The sequence below is a fragment of the Varanus komodoensis genome, unplaced genomic scaffold, assembly GCF_004798865.1.
Source record: "Varanus komodoensis strain SLA01 unplaced genomic scaffold, ASM479886v1 scaffold77, whole genome shotgun sequence".
NCBI classification, from domain to species: domain Eukaryota; kingdom Metazoa; phylum Chordata; class Lepidosauria; order Squamata; family Varanidae; genus Varanus; species Varanus komodoensis.
This window is the reverse complement of record NW_025336442.1, coordinates 1,922,615-1,939,682: the sequence shown is the minus strand read 5'-3', so window position 1 is coordinate 1,939,682 and position 17,068 is coordinate 1,922,615. Positions and strand designations below refer to the sequence as shown.

Below are 17,068 nucleotides of genomic sequence, written 5' to 3'. Positions count from 1 at the left end.
TCCTCTCCAGCTTGGCTTGGCCTTGCCTGTAATTATATTATTATGTATTGAGAACTGCTTTGCAAGAGGAGAGGCTCCTGGGATTCAGTCTGGGGAGAAGAAAGAAGGAAAACAATCCCTTTCCATTGTGCAAAACTTACATGATAATTCTTTCATATGACACACTTTCTTTTTTGTCTTGGTGAATTAATCCTAGGGTCCTTGTCCATCCAGTCTCCTATTTTAGATTCTACATTATACAGGAAAAAGCAAAATCACTTGTTGACTGCAAATATATTGACTGAGTTAAAATTCAGCAGCCCCTCATTCAGGGCATCCTAGAGCAATGCGGTACTTCAAGTCCCATCTTCCTCAGCCAGCATGGCAACTGGTTGGGGATACTATACGCTGTCGTTTAAGATAGAGGGAACCAACTTGGCAGAGGCAAATAAGCCCAGAAGGCACCCCATGAATTCACCTCAGCTATTGTCTTCGTACTGAGGGCCAAACCCCCATTTTGACTCATGATACCCACAATGCACCTCTCCCAGTCAAGCGACCCCTGAGCCCGCCATCCACTCCAGAAGATCTGATTGGCTGACACGGACCACGGAGGGAGGGATGGGAAGAGCAGACGGCGAGAGGGGATCGATACAACTCCATGATTGGCCAGACGGTTAGGCCAATCGCCAAGCACCTCCGCGCCTCCGGACTTTCCTGCCATTGGCCCCCTCGTCTCTACCTGAGCCCCGCCGTGGATTGGACCTGCGGGACTCCTTTCTGATTCGCTCTTGGAGTCCGAGAAAGGGAGGCGGGAGAGTCGGGCGGTCGGGGCGTTGCCGCCTGCGCCGATTGGCCAGCACCTCACCTGCCGAGAGCCGTTATTGGCTGAGCGGTCCGCCTTCGCCCACGCCCGCTCACGCACCGCCCCATTGGCTGAAGCGGCCCGGCCCGGTATCCGGGTAAGATGGCCGCAGTCGGAGAGTGTTCGGTCGCTGTTCCGTGGACCCCGGTTTCCCTTATGCACGTCGAGTATCCGGCAGGTAAAAGCGCCTCGCTCTCTCCGCGCCGGGACGGGCTGCTTTGGAAGCCGGGCCTTGGCTCGAGGGAGGCCCGGAAGAGCTCGATTGGAAGCTGCCAAATAGTGAGCCATCAAGGAGCGGCGTTGGCAGGCGGGCGGCTGCGCATGACAGCCCTGGCTGGCCAGATAGTGAGCCTGGATTGCGCATGCGCGGCACCCTTTGGGTGCTAGTCCAGAAACTGCTGAGCTTGGGGAAGATTCCCTCCACCCCTCCGCTCCTTTGTGTCCCATTGCATCTTGGATCCGTCCCCTCCGTACAGCCTTGACCGAACCTGCTGCCCTCCAGATGTGTCTTATTTATTTATTTATATCATTTAAAAAACCGTATTTTTGCACCCTTTGGTCGAAAAGAAAAGGCTGGCAGAGATCAGAAATAAGGCATTCCGAAAAGGCATAGCACAAAAGGAAAGTGCATCAGGAGGCAGGAGGGAAAAAAGCAAATTCTTTTGCTGGGTTCTGAGTTGCAAAGTTTAGCAAGCCATGGGAGCAGTAGAAAGGATGTGTGGGACTGTAGTTCTTGTCATCTCAAGCAGGCTTGATGACATCTTTTTCCTTAGTCCAAATGCTCTTTTTTCCTCTCATTTAAAAAAATATTTATTATTCAGCTCTTTAGCCTGCTCTCTCTGCAAGGATTACAAACATCAAAAACTAAGGTTTCTAATTTAAAGAAAAGGGGATTGGGTGGGAAGAGTGGGGGGGAAGTAGACTTTTGGCACTGGATTCCTAGTTGCAAAGTTTAGTCATTCATGGGCAACATGAAATGGGTGTGTTGGCTTGCATCTCCCATCATTCCCAGGGAGCTTGGTGATACCTTATGCCTCGTCTCTGATGCTCTGCTCTTCTTTTCCTAAAATATAAAATTCTGCTTGGGATCAGGGAGTGGAGGCTGCTGTCGGGGCCAACTCTGTCTTCCTTGCAGAAAGCGTATTTCTGTCAACTCCAAGGCAAGGAAGTATGTTAAGTCCCATAGCAAAAGGTGTTGCAGGGAGTTCATTTTGTGGATGGTGGAGGCAGATGCTTCTTTAGTCTGCTGTCTTCCCACCACAGTTATGAAATGTAGTTACTAGCCAGGAAAAGTCTGCTTCCCCAAGCCCATAGAAGTGGAACACAGGGTGAGGAAGTTTTTCTCCGACCTGGTGCCTGATGAGTTGGGCTGCAGTTTCTTTCTTTTTGTGGCTGGGCTCCAGGTTGAGGAACATCGTCCTAGCCTGTCATTTTTTCTGATATAACAGATTTTGGAAACTTAACTAAGCTTATGTGTCTGCTCTCCTACCCTGACATATTAGTCCTAGTGGCTGTATGCTACGTTGTGTACCAGAAACAGCATCCCGGTATCCACAGGTTGCTGGGGAAACATAGAAACAGAGCAAGTCAGCAGGGTCCTCCCAGCTCATCTAGTCTGACCCCCGGCTCCAGCCCACTCTGCTCATGACGTGGGTAGGATGCTGCTGCTGTCTTCACCTCCTGCTTTGTGGGTTCCTTTGGGCCTCTGGTTGGCCACTGAGGGAACACAATGCTGAAGTATGTCCCCCAAACAGAAGAACTGCTGTATTTGTGCTTAGTGTTAGACTTGCTTTTTCCAACATCCATGGGACGTGGATTCATTTCTGAATCATACTACTGGTTTCTCATTATAAAATAATTCCAAAGTGGGATATAATTATATATAATTCCACTGACCAAAAAAATCTGTAATCACTCCTGGGAGAATGATGGGAAAGCTCGTTGCAACAGGTCGGGATACTGGATGCTGCCTTATTCAGAGTACTCATGATTTGTCTGCTGGATGATCATGCAAAGCACAGGTTGTTTTGTAAATACATGTTTTGTCATCTCCTCCTTCATTGGTACCCTACCTGTATCTCAAATGGCTTTGCAGTGCTGTAGTGTTTGCACGTGGAGCTGCTTTTCCTTTAAACAACTCTTGCTTGCTGCATCTTGTAGCCTGACAAAACCAACAAACAAACTGTAGTTCTGGGTTTGCATATGTGACAACCCGAGAACAAACCATGGCTTCTCTTCTGGGGATGTTTATGGTTAACACCCCATAGTTAAGCCATGGTTCTAGGATTGCACATAACAACTGAGGAGTCAGCAACCTGAATTGGGTTGTCTGTGCACAAACCAGGTGATAATTACATAGAAACATAGAAACAGAGCGAGTCAGAAGGGACCTCCTGGGCCATTTAGTCTCACCCCCGGCTCCAGCCGGCTCCGCTCACGACATGCCCACCATGTGCATGTCCAGCCTATCTTTGAACACCCTCACTGATGGGGCCTCAACAACCTCTCGTGGAAGCCCATTCCACACCCTTGGGGTCCTGACTGTCAGAAAGTGCTTCCTGGCACCCAAATGGAACCTTGGTTCCCTGAGCTTTGCTCTGTTGGAGCACATCCTGCCTTCCTCTGCAGGGGAGAACAGGCCTCTACCCACCTCCGTGTGACACCCCCTCACATACCTACATGTCACCAACAGACCCCCTCTGAGTCTCCTCTTCTCCATTAACCTGATGCAGCAAGGCACGTGCGCAGGGAACGGCCACATGCCTTTCGGAGCTTTGACTCATTTGGCCTGTCTTGTTGCCAGTGTTTCAGGCACTAGTTCTTTCTGCAGCGATCCGGCTGATTGAACCCAGGAGCTGCTTCATGCCAGAGTGTGGACTTTTTGGCCCTCCCCTTCTAGGAAGCCTACACCAACCCATTCTTTTTGGGTAATCTCCCCGATTAGTCTTAGGGATGGAAACCTGCAGTACATTTTTATCCATGTCGTTTGATGAGTGCCTCTTCCCGCCGCACCCGTTTCATACCTGCAGCAGCCCTGTGCTGATGGGTAGAGCTGATCGTCTAGCAAATGGGGGTAAGGGCAGATCGGACCCGTGTTCATAGCATGGGTCTGCCACTTGATGACTCAGCCTTCCCCAGAAAGGGTCCTGGAATGGCTTGCATGCAGTCAGTGAAACAAGTTTGTCCCTGTTGCTTGCAGGCATAGACTCAAAAGCAATATTCCATGCAAGGAAAAAGGGTCTGGAAGTGAAGAGGGAAAAATGAAATGCTTCAGCAGGCTGGTATTTCACTTCGCATCTTGCTGTGCACAACCTACTACTCCTGACCTGCTGGGAGGAGGAGGATGGGTGTTGTGGTCCAGCAAATCTGGGAGCCAGGTTGGGGAAGGCTTCTCTCACTACGGAATGGCTTGTATCTGCCCCAGTTGTTTTAATATCTCAGTGAAGCCATGCTCATAAATTTGCTTGGGTTTGCCCTGTTGAATTCAGGAGACATGTTTCTAATCAGTGTGTCTTACCAGATACGAGCAGTACACATGCTGCTTCTCCCAAGCAGAGGCTCATGCCTCTGATCTGCGCCTGTGTTGCCAGAGTAGTTTGGATTGAACACACACCTGGCAGGGGAATAGCAACTTTGGATGCTGGAAATATGAGGGATGATTTAATCCCACAGTTTTTAACGTGAACAATTCCATGTTAGGAGAAGCTGTTACAGATGCTCTGCATTGTGCATCTTTAGGGTGTGTGTGTGGGAGAAAGAAATGCCTCCTCCAGGAGCTGATAGTCTAACTCCAAAGCGGTGGCACCGATAAGGAGAGGACAAAAGCAGCAGCAAAAGGTAGATGCGAGTCAGGTGCCACTTGCTTGAGGGGGTACGTGTGTTGCGTGAAAACCAGGGCAGCTTCCCCCAGCCTGTTTCCCTAAGATGCGTTGGGTAGAAGTTTTCTTCATGCTTAGCCAATGGGTGTGATGGGAGGTGTAGTCCTACCCATCCAAAAGACCCAAGTTTTGAGAAGCGAGTTCTGGGAGGGAGTTCCAAGTGTGGAAGAAGTGGGCCACAAAGGAGGACGGCCGTGGCCATTAAGAAAACGGCATTTGTGCGTGTGGAGCCGGTTGATCTGAAGCTGACCTGTATCTGTGCCTGAATGCAAAATGTCTAAGTAACGTAGGGCTGAACTTGCAGCAGTTTCCTTTCTGCTGCCTCAAAGCCAGCGCTCAACCCTCTGCACGCTTCTTCCGCGCAAACGGCCAAAGGGGACAGCTCACACTGGAATTGCGCAGAAGGGTTTCCCAGCAGGGCGTGGTATTTCCAGGCGGAACTGCACCCTGGTGTTATTTTCCTTTCCTAGACACTAAGCACTGTAGGAGTTAGACGCATTGTGGCAATAAAAAAAATCGCATGTATTATTTATCTCTCTTTCACTCTCTCTGCTATCTAGTTCCCTGGTCTCATGTTTCCTGCATGAAGCTGGGATTTCTTTTTGCCTGCAAGCTGGCTGTATTCTAAACCTGTGTGTGTGTGTAGCATCATGATAACATCCGTTACTCCCCATAATTTTGAGTGGAGGTATGAGAGAGAGGATGTGGCTTTCAGGTGGACCAAATCACTGTTCTTTGCTTCCCTCCATTACTAATGGAAGGTTCTGATAATTAAAACTGCCACCAGCACTCGACCTGAGGAGAGACCGCAGTAGCTGAATAACCAGAAAGCCACACCTTCTGAGCTTTGGGATACAGCTTGTGTGTAGGAAGCTCCAGGTTCAGCCCCCAGCATCCTCAGGTAGGGCTGGGAAAGGGACCTCATTCTGTGCCCACTCTCTTCAAGGGGTTTAAATTTAGAGGCCACCTAACTATACTTAACACATTTCCAAGATGCTCTTCCGGGGTATCCTCCGGGCTGGTGTCAGCAGTGGGCATGGGCTGGCACCTGCTGCGAGGCCCCACTGCACGCATAAGAGCCCCAGGGAGAGGATCGTTGCTCCCGCCCCTTGCTTGGAGCTGGGCGACGGTGGCGGTGAGGTGGAGCAGAAGATGCCCCGGCCAGCTCGCTCTCCGGCTCCCCGCCTGCGGGCAAGCATGTGGCAGCCGCGATGAGAGCGAGGAGGAAGAGCGGGAGAAGCCCATGGCCCCGGCAGTGGGGAAGTGGCTGTGCCAGGGGAGGGGCCCAAGCGGCACCTTGCCCGAGGTCCCTCCGCAGCGTGTGCGCCCTGTGCCCCAGGTGCACAGGCTGTGCTTTCGAGGTGTTGCTTTTGCGCCTCGTGGCTCCGGTGGCTCCTGCTGTGTCACGTTGCTTGGGCAGATTGGCAGGGGCGAGCAAGCCAGAAGCCCTCCCACTTACCCCGCTCTTCTCAGCACGCCCCCCCTCCCCCAGGGTGCTTCCCAGGAGTGCCGAGTTCCCGAGAATGCAGATGGGCTCAGAAGGCCAGCTGCTGCAAAAGAAGCCCGGTTTGAATCCAGTAAAAAGACAACAGCCACCCCCAAAACAAAAGACCTGTGGGGAACATTCTAGAGAAAGAACAAAGGCAAGTAGTTGGGCCCCCCTCCCCCCAGAAAAAATAAATGGGGACCTCAAATGTAGCATTCCGATTATGCAAAAATATGCACATTTGCTCATATTGCATTTCCTTTTCTTTATTAATTTGCTCCATTCTCCAGTCAGAACACTGTCTCAGAGAAGCTTACAGAGATGACTAATGATTAATAATAAATAGTTCTTGCCTTCAGGCTCACAGGCTAAAAGGCATGGCACAAAAGAAAAAGGAATTTGAGGGAAGAGGAAAAAAGCAAAGTTCGGGCACCAGTTCTCTTTTTAGAAGTTCTTATAGGTGTCCTCTCACAGGGAAGGGAAAAGTGAGCTCCCTGGAATTCACTGCTGAAAAGCTCATCTTTAGTATCATAAGTACTGGGTGCTTGTTCATTGTTTTTAAATTAAAGCAAGCAGTCTCAAGAGGTTAAATTCTGTGTTCTGTAGATATTTTTCTGCAGCTCTGGTTAGAAGGATCACCCTTGTTCTGGCTCCGTGTGTGTGTGTGTGTGTGTGTGTGTGTGTGTGTGACTTTGTGTTATCTCTTTGGGAATCGTGGGTGGTGCCATCCAGTTGGCATCTTTGGGATCTCCCACAGCACAGTCATTGCAAGCGGAGGCAGGTGGAGAGTTTATTCGGCCCAGATTTGGCTGGCATGCCACCTGTCTCATCCTGGCGTTGTAGCGTGAGTTTCTGCTGAGGCTGGTTAAATTAATTGTTCCCCGCTGTGCGGCCATCTGCTCTGGCTTCCTCATGCAGAACCACGCTCTGTGTGTGTATGTTTTCGTGGAAATTGCATTCTGTTTCTGCTGTTACAACAGGGGCATTCAGGAATCTCCGTGCTGCAGGTCTTCTTCTTCTTCTTCTTCTTCTTCTTCTTCTTATTATTATTATTATTATTATTATTATTATTATAGCATTTCTATGCCGCCCCTTGCCGAAACTTCGGGGCGGCTTACAACATGATAAAATACATTGAAATACAATAGTACATCACCTGGTTCTATCGCTGAGCGTGTTTTAAACTGCTTCTGCAGGATCTGCTGTCCGGCATTCATCACAAGCAGATCAATACGACGAGATACGATCCACGCAACGGCTGCCTTGGCTTTCAGCGATGGGTTGCCAGCATGGGGTTCCCCACCCTGCATCTGCTGTGGTTGGGCAAACCTCCGCTGTTCCCTCCTTCCAGATTAGTAAACCAAACTCTGGAGCAGGGTGCCAAAAGTGCAGCCCCGTTGGACAGACCCTAGCATGGACTGCTGCCGGGGAAAAAGGAGGGGGGCCGGCTCAGGGGTCCGTGCTGCAGGTGACTGGTTCCTTGAGCAAGGGCAGGGTGTCGCGGGCAGCAGCGCTGCAGGATTCTCACCTGCTTCCTTGGGTGTTCTGGGCATCTGGTAGGAATGAGCCTTCTGCGACAGGAACCGTGGGACCACCTTCTGGAGGCTTTTTAGAGGGGAGGGGTGGATCTCCAGTGCCGTGGTGCTCCGGCAAGACAGCGCCGTTGCTGCTGGCGTGACTGGATGTGTGCGCGCCAGTGTGGCACTCCCCGCACTGGCAGGCCCCGGTTGCGGCCAGCCGGACGGCACGCCTGGAGCCGGGCCTTGAGCCTCTCGCTTGGCAGCACGGCCGGAGCAGTGGCCATGGACCTGGTCCGCTCCCGGGAGGAGAGGCCGCTGGGCTCCTGTCGCACTGTGAGCGCACGTGGCAGGGTGGGGCCGATGCGAGGCGACGTCTGGAACGGGGTGGAGAACCGCAGGCCTCCTGGGGTTCCTCACGGGACACATCCCGCTTTTCTGACCCTCCACTCCCCCCCCCGATCGTTTTGTGTGCTCCTGGCTTTTGAGGGGGGCGTTTCCTGCACCCTAGAATAGGCTTCTTTCAAGGGTAATTACTGGCAGTAAATGTTTGGACTAAAATATCCTGGAGATTTTGGTTCTGTTCCTTTTGCCTTCCACAGCATGTGGCCCTTGAAGGCGTCTCCAAAACTCAGTATGTCTCTCAGGCCAGAGGCGTCTCTGCAACCCACTCACTGGATCACTTTCTGGCTTGCCAGTTTCAAACTGATGCTTCCATATTCCACCAGAATAGAGAGCGTCAAACCATGTGACCCCCGAAGTCTTCCACTTTGCTTTTTCAAAAACGGCGGATATCCTGCGCTGACTGATCGCGCAACCGAAGTTGTGCCGCAGGCACACATCCAGCAGGAAATGGTGGTGTCTGAGGTGTCTGTGTAAGAAGGATGTGGCTTGGTCTCCCTTCATCCTTGGGGCATGGTTTCGTATTTTGGCTATACTGCTGTGGTAAACCTCAAGTTTTCCTCTGGCACTTGGAGGATGTAGTGCTTCTTTGCCCTTTCTATCTCTCTGATCTCAAAGTAAACTATTGTTACAATATCAATTACAGTTTTTGCTCCGTGAGAGTCTTGTGCAGTAGGCTAGGCTGAAAGAACAAGGGTTTGTTCCCTAATCACTTGGGGCTGAGCAGGGATCTGTATCCAAGCCTCCCTGGTCTGAGTCCAGTGTCTTAGCTCAGTTTTGTCTGACTGGATGTCCTCCAGATTCGTTGGACAACAACTCCCAGCATTCCCCAGCAAGCCTTTTGGAGAAGCTTTTGGTGGGAGCATTCTGGTGGCAGGAGGGGCTAGAAATACTTGGAACATTTAGCTTGAAGGCAAGCTCTGAAGCATATTGTAACAGGAGAAAAGGCCTACAACTCCCAGCAGAGCTTAGCTGGCTCATGCTTGGAGGGTTAGGCTCTTTCTCTGTCTAAAATCCATTGGCTTGTGCCCTGAAGTTCTTACTGGTAATAACTGGGCCCTAAGAGAAGACCCTCAGCCTTTAAGAATGGGGGCAGGGGGGCTGGCAAAAGCCAGGAAGTGAGCAAACAGTGTTTGGGGCAAGGGGCGTGGCCACCCGGGGACCGGTGGCAGGGGGGTGATGCGCTTCTGTGTTACAGCCAGCGAGACTGAGCATGCTTTGATTTTTTTGTCTCCTGCCCAGGTGATTTCACCGGACATCTTCTTGCCTACGTGAGCCTGGGTCCCATTTTCATCCTTGTCGGTTTCGTCACTCTCATTGTTTTCAAGCGCGAACTCCACACGGTGAGCTTGGCCAGCCAGAAACCCTGATCTTGGGCTCACACCTCTGCACCGCTGCATTTTGCCCCTCCATCCTTCGCTGGTGGCTTTCTTGCCTCAGTCCCCCTGGTATATGCTGGCCTTCCGCAATCTGGACTGCCTCACCTTCTCGGTCCCACAGCAGCCCTTACGCAGATGCAGGAAACCCTGCTGAATGGGGTGGGCTACGGTGTGTATGGGGGGTGTCCCCAAAATTCGGGCAGGAGATTCCTTTCCCTCACAGAAGGTCCATAGCTCTTGTTGAAGACAAATCCTGGATCCAACACTCTGGGTTCAGAGAGAAGGGGGAACCCCCCCTGTTTTTTCCAAGTGAGGCAAAGGGTTGAGCAATGCCAGGCTGGGAAAGCCACAGAGGAGAGTGCGCAGGTGCATGCTGGAGTCAGTCGGCCTCCTGGCTGTGGGTGAATAGCTGCAGCAAGACCGCAGCTGTGAAGGAGAGAGCCAGGCCCGTAGCCGGGGGGAGAGCCGCCTTCCACTCCACAGAAGCGCCAAGCGGCGCGTCACCACCTGCGACACATTCGCAGCAATCGTGGAAGCTGGAGGAGGGCTTCAGGGTCGCCTTTGATTCACGGGGTGCTTGTTCTCTGATCTAAGACCCCTGGCCAAAAGTCCGCTTGTGTGTTTTCCTTGTAAATTCGATTCATTTAGTTTTTGCAAATTGCACCCATTGCGAAGGCGCAGAGGAAGCGGTACGTGGCACCCATTCCTAGAGATGTCTGATCTGGCCACAGGCACTCCTGTCTGTGCTGCTTCCTTTCAGTGCACTCTAATGTGGGACTGTCTCTGAAAACTGTTCAGAAGCTGCTGCCGGTCCAGGATGCCATGGCCAGCACGTTGACCAAGGCACTTACTGTGGCAGCTTCACGGGTTCCCTGTCCGTGTCTAGTTCAGAATGCTGGTAATGATACGGAAATCCCTATACAGGAAGGAACCCGGAAGACTGCCTTCACTCAAGCAAGCTTGCCCAGGTTGGGAGATCTTTGGGAGAGGCCCTTCCTTTGGGGGGTTTTCTTGGTGGCCACCCTCGGGGAGGGAAGCCAGTCTGTCCCCCTCTGCTTTGTCCTTGTTGACAGGCAAAGCCATTCCTGTTCAAGTGCTGCTTCTCATGAAAGCTTGCCTGTTGCTGTGTTTTCAGTGTATTTGTTCTATTGATCTAATCATGTTTTTTGTGTACGATTGCAAGCTGCCACTGGTAGAAAGGTTGGCTTCCAATCAGTCAGTAAATATAGCTGAATAAACTGGGCCTTTGCACCTTGCTTGCTCTGACTGCAAATCTCTTGCCCCTTTGCAGATCTCTTTCTTGGCAGGGCTGTTGGTCAACGAAGGTGTGAACTGGCTGATAAAGAATATTGTCCAGGAGCCTCGGCCTTGTACAGGTGGGGTAGTGCAGGTGGGAAAGGCATGGCTGGTTGTGGACTGGAGGGGGGGGGGGCTACAGGGGCGCCCTCCTTGCCCTCTGCAGGAGTTTTGAGAACTGTCCTGTGTTCACAGAATCATTCACAGAAGTGTTAGTTTTGAGTGTGTCCTTTATGTTCCGTAGACAGCGCAAGCATCTCTAGTGTGGTGCCGACAGCTTTCGGATGCACTCAGCACATTCCCTGCTCCTCCTCATTTTCATTTTATTTCCTAAGATTTCCCCTAAAAAAATGAAACAAAACCAAGCAAGACTGGGAGGCCCCCATGATGAAAACCAAGGGCTGTTTCCCAGCACTTTTGTTTGGGCTCCAGAGAGCGGCTTTGCACTTTGGAGCTCAAACCCCGTCTCTGCCTTGGGCCTTGGTTCCCGGGCAAGGGTCCCTTCTTTCATTCTCCCCGGTCTGCCTTCTGGGAAGTTGACCTTTCGTGAGTGGCAAGACCCCCTGTGGAAGCCCCTTGGTATGAGTGGCTGCAGCAGGCTCTCAGGATTCCCAGTGTGTCCACCACCCAAAATGGTGGTTGGGGGCACCTTTGGGTCAAAATGGAGGAGGGATAATTCCCTCCAGTGACTGTGTTCTTAGCATCCTTCCCCAGCGCTTATCCCAAGCCAATGCGACTGGCGGGGACTAGGGCTTGGAAAGGTACCTCCTGGTCTCCTGCCAGGATCGTGCAGGTGATCCAGCCGCCGCTTGCAGTTCACTAACGGTTGTGCTACCTCCTTCCCTGCAGAAATCCACCCGTCCGTGTATTCAAAGAACGCCATGCCTTCCAGCCATTCCCAGTTTATGTGGTTTTTTGCCATTTACTCTTTCCTCTTCCTCTATTTAAGGTGAGTTGCTTTTCCTTTGCTGTCAGCAAACGTGGTCTTTCAGTCTCGCATGAGGAAAAGGGCCTCTCCCTTGCTCCAGGAGGGACTGATACGTTGTGGAGCCTTTCTGGGAACCTTTCTGAGCAAGGAACAAAATAAAATACTTTAAATCACAATCCTGATCCCTAGTGTTAGATCCAGCAAGTTTAGAATCTGAGCTGTATGCATGCATGCATCTATATGATATAGAAGCCAAGTTTCTTGCTGTCACAAAGGCTGGAAAAACTTGAAAGCTTGTAGGGAGCCTGTGCGGGGCAAGTGCCTTTGTTATGAGGTTGGTGTCTGCGGCATTTGTGCTCTAAGAATCAAGAGAGCAACCTCAAGAGACATTTTACAGTGTTGGGCCTATCCATGTGAAGTGGTCCTTAGACCGTTCTCCCCCCGTGTTGCATGAAGTCAAGCAGGAGGATTCTGTATTTTAGAACGAAAGACTTGGAGTGTGGTGCTGGGGTACTGGAAGGAGCTGGAATATTTTAGATGCTGCTGGGTGGAAGTCTGCTGAATCGTGATTTTGATTCTAGTGCACTCTCTCTGTCTCCGTCTCCCAGGATGCACCAGACCAACAATGCCAGGTTCCTGGACTTGCTGTGGAGACATGTGCTTTCCCTTTGCCTCCTAACAGCGGCCTTTCTCGTCTCCTATAGTAGGTGTGTTGCTTCCTTTTTGATGAATGCTCTGGGGTTCTCGCTTTGAATCGCGCCTCTCCTGCCAACTCCCTGAGTGGCCATTGATCTTGGGCAGTGATCTTGGCAGAGGCAGCCATTCTGGGGAATCAGAATCATGGAACAGTAGAGTGGGAAGGGGCCAGAGGGCCGCTGGGGCAGCCCCCTGCTCAGTGCAGGACTCCTGCTTAAGCCGTCCCTCTCAGGTGGCTCTTCAGTTGGAAAGAGCCTGCGGGCAGGGCTGCCCCCGAGGCCTCTCTTCTGGGAAGGGGTATTGGCGGTGGCCCCTCCCTTCTTGACAACCTTCCTTCTGCTCTGGTGCCCCAGGGTCTACCTGCTCTACCACACCTGGAGTCAAGTCATCTATGGAGGGGTCGTGGGAAGCGTCATGGCTGTGGTTTGGTTCGCCTTCACACAGGAGATCTTAACTCCTTTGTTCCCAAGGATAGCAGCATGGTAGGTGCACCATGCCCTGGGGGGGGGGGGGGGGGTCGCTTTTCAGCGCTGGAACTTAGTTTAAGTTGTCAGCCAACCCAAATCTGTGGCTGCTCGGGTGTCACTTTAGGTCGAAATCAGATCAGAAGTCCTCGCAATAAATGGGCCACAGTGGCTTTCTCGGGCTGCACTGTTGCAGCTGAACTCTCTGCGGGGGGGGGGGGGGGGCGGGGAGCATGTCCGCACACGCGGCTCTCTGCCCGAGCCAGACGGCTGCGCGCAGAGGTGGAGGCGGAGCTGGGCTGCGCCTGGAGCAAGCAGGCGGCTTTAGCGGGAGGCGATGCTGCGAGGCTGCTGCTCCAGCGTTTGCTGTCAAGGCCGTGCTCCCTGCCACTCCTGGCTTTTTATATCTTGCAACGTTTTAGAATTATTTTTGGACAGGGATGGCCCGCGACAAAACAAAGTGCCGCCCCGCGACCCCATCTTTCCTTGGGTTGAAAGAGATTTTGGAGCTCAGATTCCCCCTCTTGGCCAACTGTTAACACTAACAGGACCCCCCCCCCAACCCATGGGCTTCCTTCTAGTCTTACTAGTTTGTCTTCTGGGGAATGTGGGTTTTGTGCCAGCCGCACCGGTGTGTGCAAGGTCTGTCCCTTGGCAGCGGCAGCTCTCCAAATGCCAAACAGAACGCCCTACCCAAAACAGTTGGGGCTCCGCTGAGCGCAGGAAGTGGCTTGGTATGACTCTGGCCCGCTGCGGTTTGTCAGTTTGTCCAGACTGAAAAGCTGCGTGAGGAAGCGTGGCTTGGCAGAAGCCGCCAGCCCCCCTGTCTTTGCGCCAAGTTTGGTTTGGTGCGGGGTGTCAGCGTCGCGATGCATGGTGCCCCTCGGCCCCAGAGCCGGCTTTGCTGGGGCTCAGGGGTGAGCCTGGTTTGCCTTTGTTCATCGCCCCCTCGCGTCATCCGAGTCACGTCCCAAGCAGTCACGAGACTCCAGCCAGCTGATGGGGGGGGGGGGGGAGGGGAGAAGGCGGGAGTCGCGCTCACCCTGTCTCCACAAGGGCGCCGGAACTGGGCCGTGGGAGGTCTTGGACTGTGGGCAGCAGACAGCAGCGAGCTGATGCAGCACCTCTGGGACCTCTTTGGCGAGCGGCTTACGGTTTCCGCAGAAGAGAGCTTGGCCGGATAAGCTTTGCCTGGGGTCCCCTAACTGTTCCATATACAGTGCACCGCCAAACAGGTAATTAGACTGGTCTCCCGCTAATGGCTCTCTCAGTTCCAAATTCTTCAAAATATTTCCTTTCTTGCTCAAGTCATCATAACCATTGCAAATAAAAGCCAAATTGAACTCTCAGTTCTTCTGCTTCATCTGTATTCTCCCCCTTCCCATTTTTCCCTGCCAAACGGTGCCTTTTGTTTGCAGGCCATTAAGTGAATTCTTCTTAATCCGAGACACGAGCCTCATCCCAAATATCCTTTGGTTTGAATACACGGTCACCAGAGCAGAAGCCAGGTGAGTGCTGGGCCTGGTGCCCATCTGCCAGGTGTGGCGAGAGCGCCTGGTCTCTGTGGGGAGGGCCAGGAAGCCACAGCCCGCTTTTCTGATGCTACCCATGGCGTAGTGGCTTCCGCGTGGCTGAAGTGTCTTTCGCACAGCTCACCCACGGGCACAAAAAGCACCAAGAGTCCATCCTGGTATTCCCCCCTTCTGCTCACCGCTGGCATGCAGGCCTGAAAGAGGCTCGATGCCCTGGGTGGGAAGCAACTTGGGACTTTTTTTGACAGAGGCCACCTGCCACAGGCATGGCTGTGAACTGTGCCCCCCAAACGAGAGTTGCCTGAACTGGGTCTCCAAGGCACGCGCTCCCCTTTGGCTGTCTCGGGGCTCTGGAGTCTCGCCTTTCAGTGCAGAGTCGGCTGGCCCCCTTCTTCCAGAGGGGCCCTCTCTCTCCCAGTCACTCTTTTTACAAGGCTGCAGTGGGCCCACGGCTTGGCCAAGACTGGGGGGAGGCCCAGCTTGCTGGCTGGGTTGCTTTGCCTCCAGAACGGAGTGGGGCCTCAGGCTGGGAGGTTCCGCATGCTGCCACGTCTGCTTTGAGTCAGCCGTTTATTTAAGGCCTCTTTTCAGATGGCAGGCCTCATCTTGGTCCAAGTCTGGGGGGAAGGGGCAGGCCCTGAATACCCCCCCCCCACCACCACCGGTCAGCCGCTAACATTTCTGTCCTCTGGTGCTGCAGGAACCGACAGCGGAAGCTGGGGACTAAGCTGCAGTGAACTGGAAGACGCAGAACTGGACCACACGATTCTGTCAAGCGAAGGAGGGCCGGAGCTAGGAGTGGAAGAGAGAGCCTTTTAAGAGACGACGGACCGAAGGGCCTGGCAGGAGGACACCTGCGGACCAGAGGCCTTTCCAGCGAGCCGGATCAACCCTGCTGCATGCTGAGGACCGGCGGGGGCGGAATCCCTTTCTTGCACCGCACCAGGCAGGAACTTGCTCTCACCTGCGGGGCTTGTGCAGGGCATGCGCTGGCGGGTGGCGCCTGCGCCTAACTTTGAGGGTGGGGCCGGGCCGGGGCACATAGCTAGAGTCTTGTCGACAGGAGGGGGCGGGGGGATAAACCATATATAAGCTCTGTGACTTTTTTCTATTGGATTTCCCTTTTGGCAGCATGCGATCTGTACTCTATTTATTTTTTAAATGGACTGTTTGCACAATGGGGGCTGGGCGGAGGGAGGCGGAAGATGCCCTATTTAATCTTGTGTTCGTGGAGGCAGCCGATAAGTCATCGTGTGGGATAATCGAGGAGCAGGGATTCCTGGAGCTAGAAGGGTGGGCTGTAGGAGGTCTTTTTCCTTCTGGGTTTTCAATTTTCCATGACTGTTTGAGGCATTTGGGTCATTCCCAATGACACTTTCTATCAGTTTCCACAGAAACTTGCTTCAAGGATTGCTGTTGACACTAGCTGTGTTTTGGCACACACAGCAAAAGGGGGATTAGTCGAAAGTGCACACGGTCGGGTCAACACAATGGCAAAAATGCCCCCTCTTTGGTAGACCTTTTATATTATTTTTCCTACTTCAGATTCTCGTCCAAATGGTTTGCTTTACTAGGGACCACTTCTTTTTTCTGAGTGCCAATAACTTGGTCCACCTAACCATCTCTTTTTCCGGTCCCCCTTCCTCTCTTTTCTCCCCGAATTACCCACCCCTCACGATTGCAAACTTTGTTACTGGTTGTTTAAAATGCAAAAAAATTAAAAATTCCTTAAAGGAGGCACCGTTAAAGCATAACTGTGTTCTTAATGGTTTAGAATTACACCTAAGCTACCCCCAAACTTTTAAATACTCAATAAAAGTGTTTTTATGGTGACTTCTTTGCCGAAATACATTCTCCCCACCCACTCATGCATGTCAGAAGGTGAGCAGGGAACACCTGGGGAGCCCTTCCAGCTCTGCCTGTAGCCCCTCTGCCGCTTGCTGCTAGACTGTGACGTGCCATCAGGGCATCTCCGACTTAAGGTGAACCTGTGCATGAACACCCTCTGAAAGGGCCTGTCCTTGACAGCTTTGCTCGCTCAGCTCTTGTAAATTCCAGGATGTGGCTTACATTTTGGAGGCCTTCCATCTCTTGTTAGATCTTTCTCCTCCTCTTCTGCCTTCAGCCTTCCCTGGCATGATGGTCTTCTACAGGGAGTCTGACCTCCCCATGATGTTCCTGAAGAATGACAGCTTCAGCTTTGCCATTTTTGCTTCAGCAAAAAAGTTCTGATTTGATCCCGAATCCACTTCTTCACCTTTTGCTTCATCCAGGGTATTCACCAAGTTCTCTTGCACCTTGTTTCAAACACATCAGCTTTCCTTCTGCTGGCTTCCGTCATGGCCCAGCTTTCACACCTGTATGTAGTGGTTGGGAATATGATGTTGTGGGTGGCTGCTGTGCGTAACCCTCACTTCAGATGTAACTCCCCCCAAACACACGCAGAGGTTTTCTCCAGCAAAACCACATCCTACTGAAATCAAGGAGTCCTTAAGTGAAGCAAGACTGCTCCATTCCAGGACTTTCCCCTGGGCTCTTGAACCCGTGGCCTGCAGGCCAAATCCACCTGGCCTCACCCCTTACTAGCCACTTTTGCATGATGGCTCAGTTTTTGCAGTTCCGTCCCTCTTGTTCTTGAAGTGCTTC

At 52.4% G+C, this 17,068-nt stretch overlaps 1 protein-coding gene across 1 annotated transcript; it reads left to right on the top strand.

Moving 5' to 3' along the window:
* Positions 1-906: 906 nt before the first annotated feature.
* On the top strand, positions 907-16,173 carry DOLPP1 (dolichyldiphosphatase 1). Its single transcript, XM_044453187.1, has 8 exons — positions 907-1,022; positions 9,370-9,470; positions 10,798-10,882; positions 11,652-11,751; positions 12,339-12,437; positions 12,780-12,908; positions 14,309-14,398; positions 15,123-16,173. The coding sequence occupies exons 1-8, from the start codon at positions 947-949 to the stop codon at positions 15,157-15,159; spliced, it is 717 nt and encodes a 238-aa protein (XP_044309122.1). The 5' UTR covers positions 907-946; the 3' UTR covers positions 15,160-16,173.
* The last annotated feature ends 895 nt before the right edge of the window (positions 16,174-17,068 follow it).